Here is a 21,462-nt window from a genome sequence, read left to right as displayed (position 1 = left end):
TAGTTTTTAAACATATGTAATTACTAATTCGGATTCAAACCTGGCCTAGGAATTGTCCAGATTAATATTCTGACCAAGTTTTTTAAAATAAAACATGATAAGAAATTCAATAACAGTAAGTAAGATATTATTTAAGAAATAATATTTTTCTATCATGGTTTGTTGTCGAAAAACCCACAGTAAGGAGTATAGATGCGTAGGAGTTAAATAACGAGTGCGAAGCACAAGTAATTTGATAACACGCATCTATACTTCTTACTGTGGGTTATTCGACAACAAACCATCATAGAAAAATAATATTTTGATTCTAACACGATTCTGATTGATTTGGTTCAAGCTTAAGGACGTGAACTATATTTTTCAATACTCGATCCGCCCTTCTTAGTACAAAGTTCACTATTTAGTGACGTCATTGAATTGTACAAACATATGACGTCGTTTTTATTTATAAATATTTTGCAAATGACATCACTTTCATTTAAAACAACAATCGTAGAAACTTAATGACGTCACGTTTATTGATGCTACTGAAAAGCTGACATGCTATAAATGTTTTCTGAATTACGTTTCCTTACAAATAACAGTCTTTGTATGCGTGGTTATGCCACTTTATCACCAAATATACAATTTGTTGTTTTATTACATTTATATACATGCTACATTTATTACATTTCTTTTAGAGCAGGTTTTAAAACGTGCATTTTACTGCAATATTTTATTTATTTATTCAGAACTATTTTCGAAACATAAAGCTACACCCATATATTATTGCAGAACAACCCACAGACGATTTTCTTCTTTGTTTATATAAAATTTGGCACGTGCCGTGTTAGAATGAATTATTGACTCTACATGTTACTATACAAGTTACTTAATTGTACTATGTTTGTGTATAAGAAGGCAACAATTTCTAGAGTTTTAGTGTCGGTACACACTGTAGTTTAAGATGCCATGACATGTAAGAGACCCAGTCTTCCGTAGCAACAACACGGCAAACCAACTACAGCCTGTGCACTGTTTCCATATATCATTAACAGCAAGTCGCTGCTGCCTAGCAAGATCTACACTGGAGGTTACACAGAAGTATAACTTGCCAATATTAACAGGATGATTATGAAATCTATAAGGATAAATTATGGTACTTGTAATTTGGTGTCCTACATTCTTTCTCTGTTGTGTTGGTGCATATTTCTCATGAGATAAATGACACCATAACATATTAAGCAGGCTATTCTGTTTTCTGTTAACCATAAATAGTGACCTGAATCAAATATGAAAACTTATACATCAAAACATAAAGGTTGCGTAATATATTTATGCATAAAGGTCAGGATATTATTAGCCAGCTATATGACAGCTTGTAGAAGAAACTCAGATGATACAGCTACCATTGTAAGTAACATTTAGCTTCATGCATAAAAGTTTCAGGGGTTAAATGTTTCACCTACTGTTAGCTATGTTAGTAAGTTTCATTATGCACAGGGTAATAGCTTTCACTTAACAATTAAGCAGTGAGTACCAAAATATGTCTAACATGCTGCATTTTTGTAAGCATCGAAAAAAAGTTATTTAATACGCCTTCAGTTTTCTAAAAGATTGAAAAAAAATACAGAGTAACCTTATATTTTGGTTTAGGCTTAGGCCACGACTTTTATATTTCTTGGTTTACAAAACCGCCGACCCTAATTTTTGGAAAATGGGAAAAAAAATAAAATCGGAAAATCGTCTTTTTTTTAAATATTTTATTCCCGACCGCACTGCAAAACGAGCGAAACGAGAAAAAAATCGATCTGGTTTGAGTACGGTTGCGAATAAAATCAAGTACGTACAATCACCGATTGGTTCACATATATTGCAGAGATCGGGATATTTTTCAATGTGACACATTATGTACCAGTCCTTTTATGGGCACTTCTCAAAATTTATTTCGGGTAAAAATTACAGACAATAAGAAAATCAGCGTCAGTAAAATGTCGACCCCATCAAAATTTATTTCCGAGTCTGTGACGCAACTATATTGTTTAACATGTTAATTATATTAAACAAACCCGATATTATAGTAGATTAAAAGTATTTGATAATTAGTATAAATAATCCAATAAAACACTGCCATTATTTACGATATATGTGTTTAGGAATTTTGTAAACACGTCTGCCATAGTTTATAGGAACTGTACAGAAAGTTTGGAAATCGGAACAAATCGGTATATCTCGGAAAATCATTGATAAATGTATTTGTCGTTTCAATGCTTAGGGCCGAGTAATTTCGGCAAATCGGAACTCAACTTGCGTAAAACACTTGCTCAATTAACAGTTAAACTCCGCCTCCGTTCTCTGCAAAAGATTCGAAGGCGGAGCTATGCACGTGCTTTTATTAAATTGGAGGATTGCAATTGAGAAACAAACACACGATTGGTTTCGCATGTTGATTGCTAGACAAAGGAAGCCAATTTTTTCGGCGCGAAATTTGTCGCTTTATTGCTTCCGACAGAAAGCGGCTTTCCTTTGATGACGTCAAACTGTCAATTCACACAGGCTGCACATTTTCGGAAGACTTTAACTGACTCCTTGTTTACAATTCCAGTAAACAAAAACACTTGCTAACATTAAACTTTGGATTAAATTATCAAAATAAAGCAAAAGCGAAGTTGACAAATATGATTAAATTAATTCGCGTCAGTTCAAATAAGACGTTTTGCTTTGTAAATCAACGAGTTTTCATGACAACAACAACTTTGACAAACATTACCGCGACGACGCATGGATCGATCTACCTCGATTTTTTTTCATGCACGATCTCATAAGTCGAGTAAGAGCAAACACATACCAGGTAATTTGTGTATGAGTAGTTTATCTTATAGAAGATTTATGCAACGGGCATCGCATTGCGTAATGGTGCGCATCGAATTATGGAAATGAAGCGCAGTTTTTCGTTTTAATGGGAGAAGAACGCATGTCATGTAATGGAGTGTTTAAAATTGCCTGATGTTACAAAAGGTGCTTTTAGGACTCATTTCATTTGAAGATATAGATGTGTTTTATTGCATAATTTGATTTTTTGTCTCTGTGTTAAGGTTATGAAAGATATGTTGTCTTTGTTCTGATGTTATTAGTATTAACTTTTTTTTACAATGATGTTTTTTTTTTTTGTTTTTTTTCGACCGCCCGATGGACCATTTTCAAAATAATTTTTGTAAACCAATAAAAAAAAAGTCGTGGCCTTAGTTATTTAATAGTGAATCTTTATAACACAAAGATTACAATTTGTTTTGCTTTATTTTCATTTACCAACAGTTTTTCATTTATACCATGGCATTGAAATAACCTTCTTACACTTTTCCTGGGCAAGCTAGTTTACCAGTACTTTGTGCACATACTTATGCCAGTAACTGACAATTGCACTTCTTGAATCACAGGTAGGGGAAAAATGGCTAATAAAATTATGACCAATCCTGACACCAGATATGTGGCCAAGACCCTAATCAAACCAGCAATCTTCAGATTTGTATTCCAACAGTCTACCAACTGAGCAAACCAGCCCAGTAAGGTTAAAGCATTATATTTCAAATATAAAAAATAACAGGAGCTGTGTCTGTGAAACACAATGCCCCCTACTGCGCTTTGAAGCCATATATTTGACCTTTGACCTTGAAGGATGACCTTGAAGGATGACCTTGACCTTTCACCACTCAAAATGTGCAGCTCAATGAGATACACATGCATGCCAAATATCAAGTTGCTATCTTCAATATTCCAAAGTTATGACCAAGGTGAAAGTTTTGGGACATACACACATACAATGACAGACAGACAGGCCAAAAACAAAATACCCCCAATCATTCAATCCAGGGGCATAAATATAAAACCCCTGACAGAGAGTCCAATCAAGGGCTGAGCATAAAACTGTTAGTTATGCTATGCATTTCTATGTCAGTTGCAATAGTTGTACCCTACAATATCCATATACAAGACAAGATTCAGGAAGCTATTATCATAGATTACACATGTCACAGGCAGGGCATAAATCATCCATAGATTGTTAGATGCAGGAAGCTATAATCATAGGTTACACATGTTACAGGCAGGGCACAAACCATCCATAGATTGTTATTCCAGTGAGTGTATGTTCATGCTTCAGGTCGAGGACGGTCCATGCCTGGTGGATTTCAGCCGCCAACCAGCATGTGCATAAATCATCTACATAGGAGTGTGAAACACAACCTCGATAATGAACAAAATATACAAGAGATTTATTATAAAGGTGACTAGCTCTGCTATGTTCAAGGGCAAATACCTCTGGAATATGAAGGTTACTGTGAATGTGACTAATATCCCCCACTGCTATCTCTGATATTTTCAAGGGCAAATATGAAGGTAACTGAGGATGTTATGTCTTGCACATTAAAAATTCTTGGTGATGACATCTTTGATGTTTCAATCTATTTGCTTGAGAAATGTATTAGGTTACTCCACACCAGACCATTTTTTTTTTGAAGGACTATCAAACCAACAGAGTGATTCCAATATACCCCTAACCAGCGGGATATAACAATACTCAAACAATTCATGGACAGAAATATAAGCCTGTTGTATTAAATGAACCCCTATGGAAAATTTGAAAGAGATCTGATAAAAAAGTTTATAATTAAAGAGAGCGTACTCTGAAATTTGGCATTTTTTGAACAAACAAAAAAAAAAAAAAAAAAAAAAAAAAAACGCAATGCCTGGTACAATTTGGCTTGGCACAGACCTCCATTTTATGTATACAAACATTGCAGAAATTGTTTTCTATGAAGATTGGACTAAAAGTGTGACTTCTAGAGTGTTCAAAAGGTTCCACTATATCAATTTCATGAAAACTGCCCCAACCCTTTGGCAACAATGTTTTTTTAATGAAAAGTAACCATTTTCAAACTCAAATTTGAGATCATTAAAACAAATGTTTTGACCAAGTTTCAAGAAGAGTCTACTATCAATGTGGACTCCTAGAGTGTTAACAAGTTTTTCTGTAATTTGACCTAGTGACCAAGTGTTTGACCTCATGCCACCAAGTTTCAAACTGACATTATTGGCCAATTTGGGAAAAATGTTCTGACCAAGTGTCATGATGATTGGACAATAAATGAGGCCCATAGACTGTGCACAAGATAAATTATAGACAATGGAGGACAAACAGGCACGATGGAAAGAGGAAATCACAAAAGGTCACCATGAGCAAATTGTGCTCAGGTGAGCTTAAACATTGGAAAGAAATTCTTAGATTAAGACAAGAGCTGTGTTTGTGAAACACAATGCCCCCTACTTCGCTTTGAAGCCGCACGGCAGCTATTTAAAAAAAAATGACCTTTGACCTTGAAGGATGACCTTGACCTTTCACCACTCAAAATGTACAGCACATGCATGCCAATATCAAGTTGCTATCTTCAATATTGCAAAATTTATGACCAAGGTTAAAGTTTTGGGACACACAAATACAATGACAGACACATACAATGACAGACAGACAGGCCAAAAACAATATACCCCTGATCAATCAATCTGGGGGCATAAAGAGGGCAAAATTTGAGAAATATGTCATATATCATAATAAAAAGTGTACATGCATCCCTAAATAGTGTAAGGATCAATGCATGCAAGTGTCTATGGAAACACAGATGAACAGTTCTCCATGGTATACAAAGTTAACCTCCTACATCTTTTTTGTGGGATGAGTGAGCTTATAATAATTTTACTGAACACAATATACAAAACAAAATGAAACACTAGAAATCATGAAAATATACTGGTACACTGGTACACAAACATGCATCACATTTTTGGTTACTTTTCTATCTACAACACATCAAAACAAATTGTAAATACATTTTGAATACTCACAATCTAAAGAAAATATGTAATAACTTATATCAAATCAACAAAGGAATCAAGATGCAGTAACACTGAAAAATATTGTTTAAGTACCACACATACCATCAAGAATATTAGTGTTGGGTCCATTTGGTGTACAGCTGTTGCAAAATTCTTCTGAATTCTCTGTCCAGGATTTGTTGTTTGGAAGAGCAGGATACTCTAAAACATAATTTATCAAACCTTTAAAAAAAATTATTTCAGCTTGAAATAGACATTTTACCACTTATTTAATGTTTTCATATTCAAACTTCAGGGTCAACATGCATTTAGCTTCACTTTTTGCAGCTTTATGTTTTTGCTTCAACATATCATATTGTTATCATACATGGCAAAAGATCATAGGCTGACAAACAATTCATGAGGCCGACAATGAAATGCAAGATCGCCTGACTCACTGTCCGGTGACATTGCAATGACAATTAATAACATGTAAGTATTTAAATAATGTAAAAGTAAAAGCAAATATGTCTGCATTTTAACTTCCAAAAGGATTTTGCAGTTTCCTGTTTAAAAAACAGTTCTTTTAAATTGTTTTACTTACAGTAGTTAAATGGTTTGTGGTAGAGTCTGACACACTAAGTTGCTTTACATGCATACAAAACATTTACTGGTTAGGACTTTAGGAAAACCCCTGGAGGCAATGTTTTTCAACCAACCGGAAACAGAACAATTTTCAAACTCGCCCAAGATATTATTGGGACAAATCTTCTAACCAAGTTTCATGATGATCGGACAATAAATATGGCCTCTAGAGTGTTAACAAGGTTTCACTATACTAGCCATATAACAAAAAATGCCCCGCCCCCTGGCAGACATGTTTTTCAACCAACCGGAACCATTTTCAAACTCATCTAAAATATCATTGAGAAAAATCTTCTTACCAAGTTTCATGATAATTGAGCAATAAATGTGGCCTCTACAGTGTTTTTCAACCAACCGCAACCATTTTCGAACCCGTCCAAAATATTATTGGCATAAATCTCCTCAACAAATTTAATGAAGATCTTACAATAAATGTGGCCTCTAGAGTGTTAACAAGGCAAATGTTGACGTCGTACGGCACACAACGCAGGACACAAAACGGACGACAGACAAAAGGCGATCATTAAAGCTCACCAAGTTGTGTAAATATACATATAAGGAATACTTGTCAGTAAAAAACAGTATGCATTTTCCTATTAAACAATAAATCACATAGATATTTAGCACATGCATAATTATGGCAGATAAATGTTTCCTCTTTTAAAGACAGTCTGGCATTTAAATTGTGATGGTCTTTCTTAATGTCTGGATGGTGTGTGAGCACTTAAAAATACTTAAACATTTGTTTAAATAAAGAAAGAAACTGAGTACAATACAGATAAATATGAAAGGATGTATACATTTTGTCAAAGGTTCAGAAAAGCATCACCAAAATAAAACACTAAGCGCTGTTCATTTTTTCACAGAGAATTCACAACAGATGTTACAAGTGTCAAGTAAAATCACAATTAAAGACTTATATATTATATGCAGGTGCTCTGAAATGGGATAATTTATTTCCCGCTTTCCATGATTTGATTTAGAGTTCATGTGGATTTGACCATGTCTATTTGCCAGTCTGTTGTGTATGACTGTTGTTATTATTTTTTGTGTTATTATTTTTTGTGACACTTGCATATCAGCTGGAGAGATAAAACCATATAAATATATATGTGAACTTATGTTCCTGGTTATATAATTGTAGCAGTTTTTTTTCCTATATCAGCTGAATTATTTATAGTCTTTTTGTGCAACATACCACATTTTTAGTCTGTGAAACTAGAATATGACTTGTTATCTAGGTAAAGTTTGCATAGCTTCTAGTAACCAGTGAAATGTGGGGAGGGGTCGTCCATGGCAGTGAAACACAGTATCTAGATACTTTAAAAAAATTAATTAAGTCATTAAAAGCAGTGCAATAATGCCCGACAACACATTTTTGGACACAGACAAATCCATTTTCTTCATCAAAAATCATCTTCATTTAATTACACAAAAAACATCAAATTGCCATATTAGTGTGAATTATACAATAGTTGAAATACATGACAAAGAGCCATAACTCTGCCCAAATTGATTGCAACTAAAATTCCATCCTTAACAATCATCTACATTCAGTTGTGAAAGTTTGAGCAAAATCTGCATTTAGTTCGAGGATTTGAAAACAAACATGTTGGGGTCTATTTATTCTATAGCGGAAAAACTGACATAGGGCCATAATATCTATGAACTTTGAAGAGCTCCAATCTGTGTTTTTGTGTTGTAGTTTTTTACTTCTCATGTTTGTTCGGACATGCAATTAATTTTACTTTCCAACGTTGAGATTTAACTTAACACGTGCTTTTCTATGGGCTATCTCTGAAAGTAAATGTACTTGCAAATAATATGGTATAATTAGGTATATACAATGAATAAGGTCATAAAGACTATGTATCAATGGAAATGAATATTTTACATAGATTAGAATAAGGATGCTACTGACAGGAAACCAAACTAACTCAATCAACAACAAAGTTATTTATCTTTACAAAAAGACAATATACCACAAAAATAAATTGTTGTGACATACAAAATAAAATTATGTCAAAGCATATCAATTAAGGATTAAAAGCTCAGTAAAAAAATGCAGTTACATCCTTATTTAAGATTGAATAATCTACATTCATAGCAGAGCTTAATGCCATAACTTGCCTTTCTCCAGCTAAAAAATGTGCATATATAAATGTTATTTAATATTGATGCGTTATATGTGATGAACATATGTATGCACACTTTGATACCACTTATGTCCTCACATGGTGAAGTCATAGCCAACAATTAAGAAAGTATAATGAATCCTTGCACAAAAAACGTTATAAACGTTTTGCAGTTATTTGATAAGTTAACAAATATCATGATTTCAATGCTTCATTAACTGCAACCAAAACTCTGAAAACGTCTTTTTTCAGTCATTGAACTGTACAAACTCAAAGAGTTTCGTTCAATGAGATATTAAAGAGCAATGTTTAAAGCTGAACAATACTTTTTGTCTTGCTCAATAACTATTTTTATTCTATAATGCAGACAGAAAAAAGCGTGCTATACTCCACAATGTTTATGACACTGCTATTGCCCTTGTTTTTCCAATGTTAAATTACACTGATTACCAAAATGAACATGTTTACATCAATGATTTTTTCCTCCACCATTAGACACCATATGACAGTTTTTTTTAATCAAATGTAAGACAAGGCAGTCCATAAGACCGTTATCTTTATATACATATCTATTATTCATTACTCTTCATAAAGTGAACTGGTGTTTTTTTCAAAACTACCAGGTGATGAACCCAACTCCGAGGTCTTTATATAATCCGTTATGAAAGCCATCTCACCTCTCAAGCCTTGTAAAGACATTCCTTTAGAAAGGACCTTCAGGAATCTGGGAGTCTGGAGTGCCCCTGACGACCTGTATTCTAACAGAGAAATACACAAACTAACTGGCCAGATTGAAGATCTGACTTAGTTAGCTTAGCAAATAGAAGATCTGACTCAGTAAGCATAGCCAGATGGGAGATTTGATTACATAAGCATAGCCAGATGGAAGATCTAACCTAAATAGCATAGCCTTATGGTAGTTCTGACTTAGTCAGCATAGCCAGATTGAAGATCTTAATTAGTTAGCATAGCCTGGTGGTAGTTCTGACTTTGTTAGCATAGAAAATGAAAGTTCTAAATTGGTTAGCATAGCCAGATGAAATATTTGACTTAGTTAGCATAGCAAAATTGAAGATTTGACTTTATCATTATAGCCAGATGGAAGATTTGATTAAGTAAGCATAGCCAGATGGAATATCTTTCTTAGTAAGCATAGCCAGATGGAATATCTTTCTTAGCAAGCATAGCCAAATGAATGTTCTGACTTAGTTAGCATAGCCAGATCGAAGATCTGACTTTGTTAAAGCATAACCAGTTTGAAGATCTGACTTAGTTTGCATAGCCAGATTGAAGATATGACTTAGTTAGCATAGCCTGATGGAAAACCTGACTTAGTTAGCATAGCCTGAGGGTAGTTTTCACAGAGGAAATTGCCATATGGAAGATCTGACATAGTAAGAATAGCAAAAATGAAGATATGAATTAGTAAGCATAGTCAGATAAAAGATCTAACATAGCCAAATGGAAGTTCTAAATTGGTTAGGATAGCCAAATAGAATATCTGACTTAGTTAGCATAGCAAAATGGAAGATTTGACTTTATTATCATGGCCAGATGGACGATTTAAATTAGTTAGCAAAGCCAGATAGAAGATTTGACTTTGAAAAATACTTGGACAAATAGTCAACTATATATAGTTTTATTTCCCCTAGTCTGTAGTCTTGGCATCATAATATTAAATTCCTATAAGAAGAGATATAAATAGTGCTTTAAAACCAAGACGTTTATATGTGAAATACCTTTTATTGTTTCAAACATTTAAAAGAACCAAAGCCAAACTCTGATAATGTTGAATGAAGCCTTACTTGCAAATGTTTGAATGAACTGCTCTTCTAACTGCTTGGGTACACATGCACTCACCAGGTTTTCTGCACTCTGCAGTAAAATTATGCAAGGAAAATAAAACAGCATCTTATTTAAAAAAAATCAAAATACCTTCAAAACAAAGACACTAGTATTTGCAATGATCCATGATGTGTCTACCTCCAAATATAATGAAATTCTTAAAACACTGTTTGTCTGTGTATTGAACTGGACATTCAGTCTTGCTTGCGAGTAATAACAAGAGGTCCATGACGGCCTGAATCGCTCTACAGGCTGAAATCAATAGGGCTCAATCCCTTGATAGTATGAACAATCTGAGTAAGTTTTAAATAAACAGACCCAAAATGGGAAATTTATCGCATAAACAAGAAGAAACATAAAATTTAAACTTCAAATGGCTCCTTTTCAACAATAAGTTGGACAAAATTTCTTCACTCTCAATGGGGTTCTGGCCCTTGATGATATAAAACATCCATTGAAGTTTCAAAAGGATAGAACTTTATATGTAAACAAACAAGAAATGTGTTTGTCTGAAACACTATGTCCCATTCTGCGCCGCTTTGAATATTTATTTTGTTTACCTTTGACCTTGAAAGACCTTGACCTTGACCTTTCCCCACTCAAAATGAGCAGCTCCATGAGATACACATGCATTCCAAATATGAAGTTACTATCTCCAATATTGCAAAAGTTATGGCAAAATGTTAAAGATTTTCATTTTTTTCTCAAGTTCAAGGAGATAATTCTGGACTTATAACTCCGATATTGCTGATTTTCAATAGGGTTTGACTCATCATTCAGATAAAGACACTGTGCAAGTTGGGAAATGATTAGATGATAACTGTGGACTTTATTGCGTAAACAAGCCTTATTTCACAATTTTCTCAAATTCAAGGGGAGATAATTCTGGACTTTTTACTCTGATGTAACCTATTTTAAATAGAGTTCAAGTCCTTATTAATATAAAGACACTGAACAAGTTTGAAAAGAATCAGATGAAAACTGTGGACTTTATTGCGTAAACAAGCCTAATTTCACAATTTTTTCAAATTCAAGGGGAGATAATTCTGGACTTTTTACTCTGATGTCACCTATTTTCAATAGGGTTCGAGTCCTCATTAATATAAAGACACTGAACAAGCTTGAAAAGAATCGGATGAAAACTGTGTACTTTATCGCGTAAACAAGGAAATGTCTAACGCACGCACGCACGAAGGAAACCACGCCATGACACAAGCTCTTCAGGCCTTTGGCCTGTAGAGCTAAAAATGTATTGGTACACATTACTGATAATAACACAGATTGGAGAGTTTAACTATTGTATACGACATCCTGGTAGAAATGTCATATTGATACAACCGATTCCAAAAACTTAAAGTCTATATGTCATTAAAAATGGCTGACTTAGAATATCATGCATGTGGTCAAATTGTTTGGACTGACACAACTAAAAAAATTATTTCACAAAATTATATTGATAAAAAGGTTCATAAAATCAAACCTCATTTTTGCTGTTTTTCAAGCCCGGTTTAGCACCATATTTCAAGAGTGAATCAACAACAGGAAGTCTGCAGCAAAGAATAAAACACGATGCTGGATAATATGAAAACAAGAACACCACATGTGGCTGCTGGGCAACTGACTTGTTCTTATTTTATTAAGTCTAGTCTTCATACTAGAAAGAGTGTATCAAAAAGTGTATTAAATTTTCCAGAAATACCTCATATTGACTTTAAAAAACACACTACCTAATAAAACAAAGGCTGTTTGTAAAACATGCATGCCCCCCTATATGGGCTAAAAGTTGTAGTAGCAACCATTGTGTGAATACGTTTTTTGTCACTGTGAACAACAGTGGTGGTGGTGGGTGGTGGTGTGTTGTGGTGTGGTGTGGTGTGGTGGTGGTGGTGGTGGTGGTGGTGGTGGTGGTGGTGGTGGTGGTGGTGGTGGTGGTGGTGGTGGTGGTGGTGGTGGTGGTGGTTGGTGGTGGTGGTGGTGGTTAGTGGTGGTGGTGGTGGTGGTGGTGGAGGTGGGTGGTGGTGGTGGTGGTGGTGGTGGTTGGTGGTGTTTATTAATACAATGCATTACAAAAATGCAGTTAGCCTTACATTTGGTAAAATTTAAATATATTACAAGGGAGGCAAATGCTGTAACAAAAAGAACATGCATAAACAGTAGTTGTTTCCCTTGTTTGAACCATGCTAAATCCTTAAAATGCCTATTTCCAGTAACTGTGACCTTCACCTGTAACTTTGACCTTGACCTCAAAATCAATAGGGGTCATCTGCGAGTCATGATCAATGTACCTATGAAGTTTCATGATCCTAGGCCCAAGCGTTCTTGAGTTATCATCTGACAACCACCTGGTGGACGGACCGACAGACCGACATGAGCAAAGCAATATACCCTTTTCTTTGAAGGGGGGCATAAAAAGATCATCTAGATACAACATCTGACCAAGTGTGGTGAAGATCCGATGAAAACTACTTGAATTAGAGAGCGGACACCATGCTGAATGTGTAAAACGTACTAAGTGACCCCGTGACCTAGATTTTTACCCGGCATGGCCCACGTTTGAACTTGGCTTTAAGATCATCTAGATAAAACTTCTGACCAAGTTTGGTGAAGATCTGATAAAAACTACTTAAATTAGACAGCGGACACCATGCTGAATGTTAAACAAGAGGGCAATGATGGCCCTGAATCGCTCACCTGACTAACCAAATACAATCCCAACCCAGATTTCATCAAGATAAACATTCTGACCAAATTTCATAAAGATTGGATGAAAACTGTGACCTCTATAGTCTATACAAGGTTTTTCTATTATTTGACATAGTGACCTAGTTTTTGACCTAGTGACCTAGTTTTTGACCTGGTGACCTAGTTTTTTACCCCAGATGACCCGAATACAATCCCAACCCAGATTTCATCAAGATAAACATTCTGACCAAATTTCATAAAGATTGGATGAAAACTGTGACGTCTGCTGTCTACACAAACAAATTGTTGACGTTTTTTCTATTATTTGACCTAGTGACCTAGTTTTTGACCTCAGATGACCCAAATACAATCCCAACCCAGATTTCTTCAAGATAAACATTCTGACCAAATTTCATAAAGATTGGATGAAAACTGCGACCTCTGTTGTCTACACAAGGTTTTTCTATTATTTGACCTATTTGTTTACCTAGTGACCTAGTTTTTGACCCCAGATGACCCAAATACCATCCCAACCTAGATTTTATCAAGATAAACATTCTAACCAAATTTCATAAAGATTGGATGAAAACTGTGACCTCTACTGTCTACACGAGGTTTTTCTATCATCTGACCTAGTTTTTGACCTAGTGACCTAGTTTTGGACCCCAGATGACCCAAATACAATCCCAACCCAGATTTCATCAAGATAAACATTCTGACCAAATTTCATAAAGATTGGATGAAAACTGCGTGACAGGTGAGCTAAAAACGTACCAAGTGACCCAGTGACCTAGTTTTTGGCCTGGCATGGCCCATGTTCAAACTTAGCGTAGAGATCATCTAGATAAAACTTCTGACCAAGTTTGGTAAAGATATTGGATGAAAACTACTTGAATTTGAGAGCGGACAATATGCTGAATATTTAAAACGCACTAAGTGACCCAATAACCTAGTTTTTGACCCGGCATGACCCATATTCGAACTTCACCTAGACATCATCTAGATACAACATCTGACCAAGTTTGGTGAAGATCGGATGAAAACAACTTGAATTAGAGAGCGGACACTCAATGCAGACCGACAGACAGACCAACAGACAAGCTCACTCCAAATACCCCCCTAAACTTTGTTTGTGGGGGTGTAAAAACACTGTACACTGAATAAGGAAAATTATTTAAAGTGTCTGAAAACATAGAGTCTTTACAGTAATTCCATGTACAATATGAATGGATACAATAATATAGAGGTATTTATCTATGAAGTTACTTCGAAGTATGTCAAATTACTCTAAAGGATCCAAGTGAGACTTGCTGCGCATTACCACACTATGTAAGTTTCATCTTAATTTTAAACATGTCAATCAGTAAGCAGATCCCCGAGAAATGGCAAAAAGGATAAGCGTTACAAATGAGTAAAGACGGACAGACAAAGCCATTATAATATCCCCATATTAATTAATCTTTCAGCGGGGGTATCAATTAACACAACAACAACCATCAAAATCTCTCTAAATCTGCGTACATTTGAGAGGAGAGGCATAGAAAACAACCATCACCTTACAAAACGAACGGCCTCCATCAAGGCGTAGGTGTCCTGCTCCTTATGCAACTGATTGGGGTCATATCCATAGTCTAGAAGCAGCTCAATCACCTCCTTGTATCCACGTTTGGCCGCCTCGATCATCACCACTGTGTTGCTGGTGCGAGAGACGCGCTTTGACTCCTCAATACCGTGGTCATGGTCAAGTAGGACAGACACCGCATCTGTGGAGAGTCTCTTATTTATTAAACAACAGTACCCGTGGTCATTTTTTTAAGATAATCGGTAATTACTCGGTATATGTTTGCACAGATTCATCATAAAAATGTGATACTTGATATAAAGCAAATATTTAGCCAATGACACATTGTTAAATTTAAAACATTAAAGATTATTATGAAGTTTTATGGAATTTTATTAAATGTCCTTCAGCAACAACACATTTATGGTCGGATAATCTTCACAAATAACTCAAACAAGAGCACCGCATAGCCGGTGCCAACGCTCTGCTGCAGGTGCAGTTTTGAATAAATGAAAGATTTTTTTTTTATTAGAGTTCACAGTAACCTTGACCTAGTGACCCAAAAAGGGGTGTGGCGTGTAGAACTCATCAAGGTGCAGCTACATATGAAGTTTCAAAGTTGTAGGTGGAAGCACTTTGATTTGAGAGCCAATGTTAAGGTTTTTGCTGGACGGCAGGTGGCGGACGAATAGGCTATAACAATTCCTCGGTTTTCTCCGAAAACAGCCGAGCTAAAAATGAAATAATTGATTAAGGGACTTATGTATTTGACTTGTATTAAAGTTTGTCCTTAAATGCTTCAAATTGATTCATGTAAGATTTGGAACTAAATAGCTCCAGAAAAAAATTAGAATAAAATTAAAAGGAAAAATGTAATCCTAAACTGTGCTGGAACCACTGACCCTTGGAGTAAAAGTTTAGCGCTGAAGACACTCAGCACAAGGTGCTCATATATAGAGAGGTGTTCTTTATAGTTTATATAAGCAGTCCTTGTTATGTCACAAAATATAACGATAACAACAGAACTCAATCACGTTTGTATCGCTTTATAATTTTCGGTTTTTTAATTGTCAAAAGATGCATATAATGGATATTTTAGAGCATAGCAAATGTTCAGTATTACTGTTACCTCACAAATATCATAACTGTAATGAAAATTTGCTATTCTGAAAGTGTTTTTTAATTTTGTCAATTCATCAAAACGTGAAAATTTCCCATAAAATTGTGCCCACATTGTCGATTTTTTCCTTCATCTGATTTTGTTAAAGCAGAGTTTCTGTTTTTTCTAATCATTTCGGTAAGATGTATGTCTACATATTAAACACATACACTGATTATTCTTTGTTAAACAGTTTACAGTAAAAAAAATCTGCGCATTGTGCTTGACACTGATTATATCAAACAATTTTATTGTGCTCACACACTCCTAAAAGTTTTGGGGCTACATTCCACCGAACAATTGTTCAATATGTCATGTCCTTACCTGCTTTATTAAACATTGCAGCCATATCAAGAGCAGTCTTGTTATCTTTATTACGTAAGGAGTAGTCAGCATTATTCTGAAAACAAAGCAATTTTATGTTTAAACTATATGTATTTTGAATGTACATGTTCACATTAAGTATTCTGAAATTCAATAAATCACCAATATATATTGGTATTTTCTTAAACATGTTTTAAAGTGGATCTAATCGATCTTTTTTCACAAGCCACTGAAACAAAAGGAAGGAACTAAACCATAACAAGAAGATTGTGTTCAGAGTAATAAAAGTACTCTATGAAATAAAAATGTTTTATTTCCAGAAACATTTTTATTACTAAACTCATCTGAGATATCATAAAAACGAATGTTCTGATCAAGCATTATAAAAATTTGACTTAAATTGTGTCTTCTACAGTGTTAGCAAACTTTCTTTGTAATTTGACCTAGTGACTTGAGCTTTTTTACCTTACAGGACCCAGTTTTTAAGTCGACCAAGATGTCATAAGGAAAAATCTCATGACCAGGTTTAATGAAGATTGGACTAAAAATGTGTCTTGTAGAGTGTAAACAAGGTTTTACTATAGCCATATATAAAAAATTGCCCTGCCACTGGTGGACATGTTTTTTTAAAAGACTGGAACCATTTTTTAATTCTACCCAGATATTATAACAAATTTTCTGACCATTTTTTATGAAAATTGGACTAAAATTGTAACTTTTAGAGTGTAAACAACATTTTATAATAGCCATATAAGTAATAAGGCCAAGCCCTCTGACAGCCATGTTTTTAAACGAACCGGATCCGTTTTTAAAACTCAGCAAAGATATTGTAAGAACATATGTTCTGACTAATTTTCATTAAGATTGGACAAGATAATAATATAAGAAAACATGCCCCGCCCCTTGAGGACATGATTTTCAACAAATTGGAAACCATTTTTTAATTCTGCCTGAATATCACTTAAACAAACCTTCTGACCAAGTTTCATTAAAATTGGACTTATATATGTCACTTCTAGAGTATAAACAAGGTTTTATTATAGCCAAATAAGTTATAATGCCCCACCCCTGTGTCAGCCATGTTTTTTTTTAATGAATCAGATCCATTTTTAAATTTCAGCAAAGATATCATTAGAACAAATGTTCAGACAAAGTTTCATGGGGATTGGACAATAAATGCGCTGTCTATAGTGTTTTAAAGCTTTATTTTTAAATTTGACTTCGTGACCTAATTTTTGACCTCAACTGACCTAGTTTCGAACTCAACCAAGATGTCACTGCGAAAAAATATTTGACCAAGTTTCATGAAGATTAGACAATACCTCTAGAGTGTATACAAGGTAAATGTTGACTATTGACGATGTACAAAATGGACAACGGAAAAAAGCAGATCACAAAAGTTCACCATGGGCATTTTGAGCTCAGTTGAGCTGAACAACAACAACTGAAAATTCAATTGAATTTTCCAAGTTTGGGCATTTTGTTAGGGTATGTATGGGAACTTCATATAACAATTATATAATACTACATACATGCCTATGTTGATTGAATGAAAGAAACCGATTGATGAAGGCAGACGACTTACACTGAGCAACTTTAGCAGCATGTGTACCCTGTCTTTATCCAGCTGACAGGCTATGTGAAGAGGGCTGTTACCATCACTGTTCTGTACATTCACCTGGTATATATTAAAGCAATGCAGTACAAGAAATACTTTATCACCAAACAATTCAAACATTACCTAACATTTGCTTTTGTAAACATCTTACCTAATGAGATTGATTGACCATCTTTTCAAAATAGTGATAAAAAAGTTTGGATTCCATTTGTGTTGAAATTGGAGATTTTCAATCATCCAACCATGCAGTTTTTCCTGGTAGATTTTTTTTGCTTATTTGGTTCAAAGAAATGCTAAAATAGTATTTATTTACCGATTTATTCCCTTCTTATATTCCCTCCTGTATATTTTTCATAATTACCGAAAATTATTTAAAAAAAATAATAATTTAATTAAATTTACTTTTATTTAGGACCTTTAGACCAGGCACAATGTCTAATTATGGAGCAGAATATTTTAAAGTGATGATAAAGTCATCAATGTATTAATGAGTAAGTAACAGAGCACATATACAATTTCATTCTTTTGCACATTGAATTGTGACTGTAACCTTAAACAAGAGGGCCTGAAAGGCACAAAGTAGCTCACCTGAGATAACAAGATATTATTGGGACAAATCTTCTGACCAAGTTTCATGAAGATTGGAAAATAAATGTGGCCTCTAGAGTGTTAACAAGGTTTTACTATAGACATATAAGGAAAATGCCCCGTCCCCTGGCAGCCATGTTTTTCAACCAACCGGCATCATTTTTTAACTCTTCCAAGATATTTTTGGGATGAATCTTCTGACCAAGTTTCTTGAAGATTGGGCAGTAAATGTGGCCTCTTGAGTGTTAACAAGATTTTACTATAGCCATATATAGCCATATAAGGAAAAAAGCCCCACCCCTTGGCAGCCATGTTTTTCAAGCAAACATAACCATTTTCGAACTCATCCAAGATATCAATAAGACAAATCTTCTGACCATATTTTATGAAGATTGGACAATAAATGTGGCCTCTAGAGTGTTAACAAGGTTTTACAAAAGCCATATATAGCCTTATAAGGAAAAACGCCCCGCCTCCTGGTGGCCATGTTTTAAAAGAAACCAAAACCATTATCGAACTCATCCAAGATATCATTGGGACAAATTTTCTGACCAGGTTTCATGAAGATCGGAAAATTAATGTGGCCTCTAGAGTGTTAACAAGGTTTTACTATAGCCATATGAGGAAAAATGCCCCGCCCCCTTGCGGCCATGTTTTTCAACCAACAGGCATCATTTTCGAACTCTTCCAAGATATTATTGGGATGAATCTGCTGACCAAGTTTCATTCAAATTGAACAATAAATGTGGCTTCTAGAGTGTTAACAAGATTTTACCATAGCCATATAAAGCCATATAAGGAAAAATGCCCCGCCCCTTGGCAGCCTTGTTTTTCAAGCAAAGGTTACCATTTTTGAACTCATCCAAGATATTATTGGGACAAATCTTCTGACCAAGTTTCATGAAGATCAGAAAATAAATGTGACCTCTAGAGTGTTAACAAGGTTTTACTATAGTCATATAAGGAAAAATGCCCCGCCCCCTGGGGCCATGTTTTTCAACAAACCAGCATCATTTTCGAACTCATCCAAGATATTATTAGGATAAATGTGGCCTCTAGAGTGTTGACAAGATTTACTATAGCCATATATAGCCATATAAAGAAAAATGCCCCGCCCCTTGGCAGCCATGTTTTTCAAGCAAACGTAACCATTTTGGAACTCATCCAAGATATCATTGGGACCAATCTTCTGACCAAATTTCATGAAGATTGGAAAATAAATGTGGCCTCTAGACTAGAGAGTTAACAAGGCAAATGTTGACGGCGCACTACACACTACGGACAACGGATGACAGACAAAATGCGATCACAAAAGCTCACCATGAGCACGTTGTGCTCAGGTGAGCTAAAAAAACAACAATAATTTAATTAAATTTACTTTTATTAAGGACCTTTAGACCAGGCACAATGTCTAATTATAGAGCAGAATATTTCAAAGCGATGTTAAAGTCATCAATTTATTAATGAGTTACAGAGCACATACCGTAAAACGTTGTGTATAACGCGCATTTATGTATAACGCGCATTTACTTTTTTAAGGTAAAAAAACGGGAAAAAAAGTTTTTGAAGCAAAAAATATATACAATTTTATTCTTTTGCACATTGAATTGTGACTGTAAACCTTTAACCCATTTATGCCTAGCGTCTAAAAAGGCCTTGGAAAACAGTGTAGACACAGATGAGACGCTGCATGATGCGGTGTCTCATCAGGGTCTGCGCTGTTTGCTTAAAGGAATATCTGTAAGAAATATTCTAAAGATAAAAATAAATTTACTAGACATCCCTAATTTTGGAAATAAATTGATCCAATTTAGAAGGATGGGAGAGTCCACTAGGCATAAATGGGTTACAAAGGAGCATATCATTTGCCACATGCACCTGACCTGGCTTCGAGGAAGAATACTAGTAATTCAAACAGTTGTTCCTATTTGCCCCACTTCAAGGGAATAAAAATCACATATTTTTATGTATGGAAATACTGGTTGGTTAAGTTACAGTCAGGCCTAATACTTGAATGGCATTTTTTCAATGATTTCTCATAAATCTAGCAATTTCCACACACTTCAAGTAAACAAGCATTCTCTGAAACCTTACTACACTAAGTCTTCCTTATTGCCGCCAAGTCTTCCTTATTGCCATATACAATTTAAAAATAATTAGCACAAATGGAAAAGAACCTTCCATTTCATTAAGATGTTATTTACATTTAAAATAGTGTTTAATTATCTGTTATGTTTTCCACTTTAAAACAATATATATTCATATACCAGTATATACCTTGGCCCTGTTGTGTAACAAAAGGTCCACAATTTCCATTTTTGCACCAAACACAGCCATATGCAGAGCAGTATTCCTGGGAAAAAACAATTCCGTCACAATTAACTTCCAGAAATATTCATTTGTAAGTACACTGAACCGATTTTATAGAATATGATTTCAAGATGACGAATGAAAATATATGTGAGAAATTTGACAATACACACATACATTGTTTTACACATTAGTCTGTCCACTCCAATTATGGAAAACATTTTTGTCATTGTCCAGAAAAGTCAAGCAAAACTGCTGGCTTTATTTCTATTTAGGAATTCAGGCAATCTTTTGAAATGCTCAATTCTTGTATTTCGGTAAGAAGTTAGGATTCTTATCTCACTAAAAGTCATATTTACTGTACCGGTACATTTTGCAACATATCACACTCCAATGTACTTAATCATGTTTTATTTGCAACTGTTGAAAAACCATATTTGTCAGCTGCCTTTGCAAAATATCATTGAGGTTACACTTTACAATATCATTACTGGTGTTAGAATTGTATAATTATCATGCATTATTTCCTTCTTGTAAACATGAACATAGCATAAAATTATGTACCGTAACGATACATGCTGTGAACAAAGCTTATCACCCTAATAAAATAAGTTTTAACAATCCATTTATTCATTTTGGGATTTTATATTGAAGGGTGAATGTGTTAAACAATTTTTTATTTACTATTTCAAATTATATCATATTTAGAGGAAAAATTGGTATATTTGACTGCATGTAATGTTTCAAA

The 21,462-nt window shown here is 34.6% G+C and overlaps 1 protein-coding gene across 3 annotated transcripts in view; it reads right to left on the bottom strand.

Moving 5' to 3' along the window:
- LOC127881941 (ankyrin repeat and sterile alpha motif domain-containing protein 1B-like) overlaps positions 1–21,462 on the bottom strand; it is a 36,751-nt gene that overhangs the window by 11,860 nt on the left and 3,429 nt on the right. For all 3 annotated transcript variants that reach the window (XR_008050341.1, XR_008050342.1, XM_052430197.1), the window contains exons 4-12: positions 20,682–20,757; positions 17,784–17,876; positions 16,199–16,274; positions 14,710–14,917; positions 11,953–12,019; positions 10,433–10,502; positions 9,305–9,385; positions 5,971–6,069; positions 4,095–4,197 (exon numbers count right to left, since the gene is read on the bottom strand). Coding sequence is in view for 1 of the 3 variants with exons in the window: in XM_052430197.1 (XP_052286157.1) it covers positions 4,095–4,197; positions 5,971–6,069; positions 9,305–9,385; positions 10,433–10,502; positions 11,953–12,019; positions 14,710–14,917; positions 16,199–16,274; positions 17,784–17,876; positions 20,682–20,757 (873 nt within the window). In the remaining 2 variants the exon portion in view is untranslated. The remainder of the gene's footprint in view (positions 1–4,094; positions 4,198–5,970; positions 6,070–9,304; positions 9,386–10,432; positions 10,503–11,952; positions 12,020–14,709; positions 14,918–16,198; positions 16,275–17,783; positions 17,877–20,681; positions 20,758–21,462) is intronic.

This window comes from Dreissena polymorpha, chromosome 5, assembly GCF_020536995.1.
Source record: "Dreissena polymorpha isolate Duluth1 chromosome 5, UMN_Dpol_1.0, whole genome shotgun sequence".
In the NCBI taxonomy this organism is placed as follows: Eukaryota; Metazoa; Mollusca; class Bivalvia; order Myida; family Dreissenidae; genus Dreissena; species Dreissena polymorpha.
This window is presented reverse-complemented; position numbering and strand designations above follow the sequence as displayed.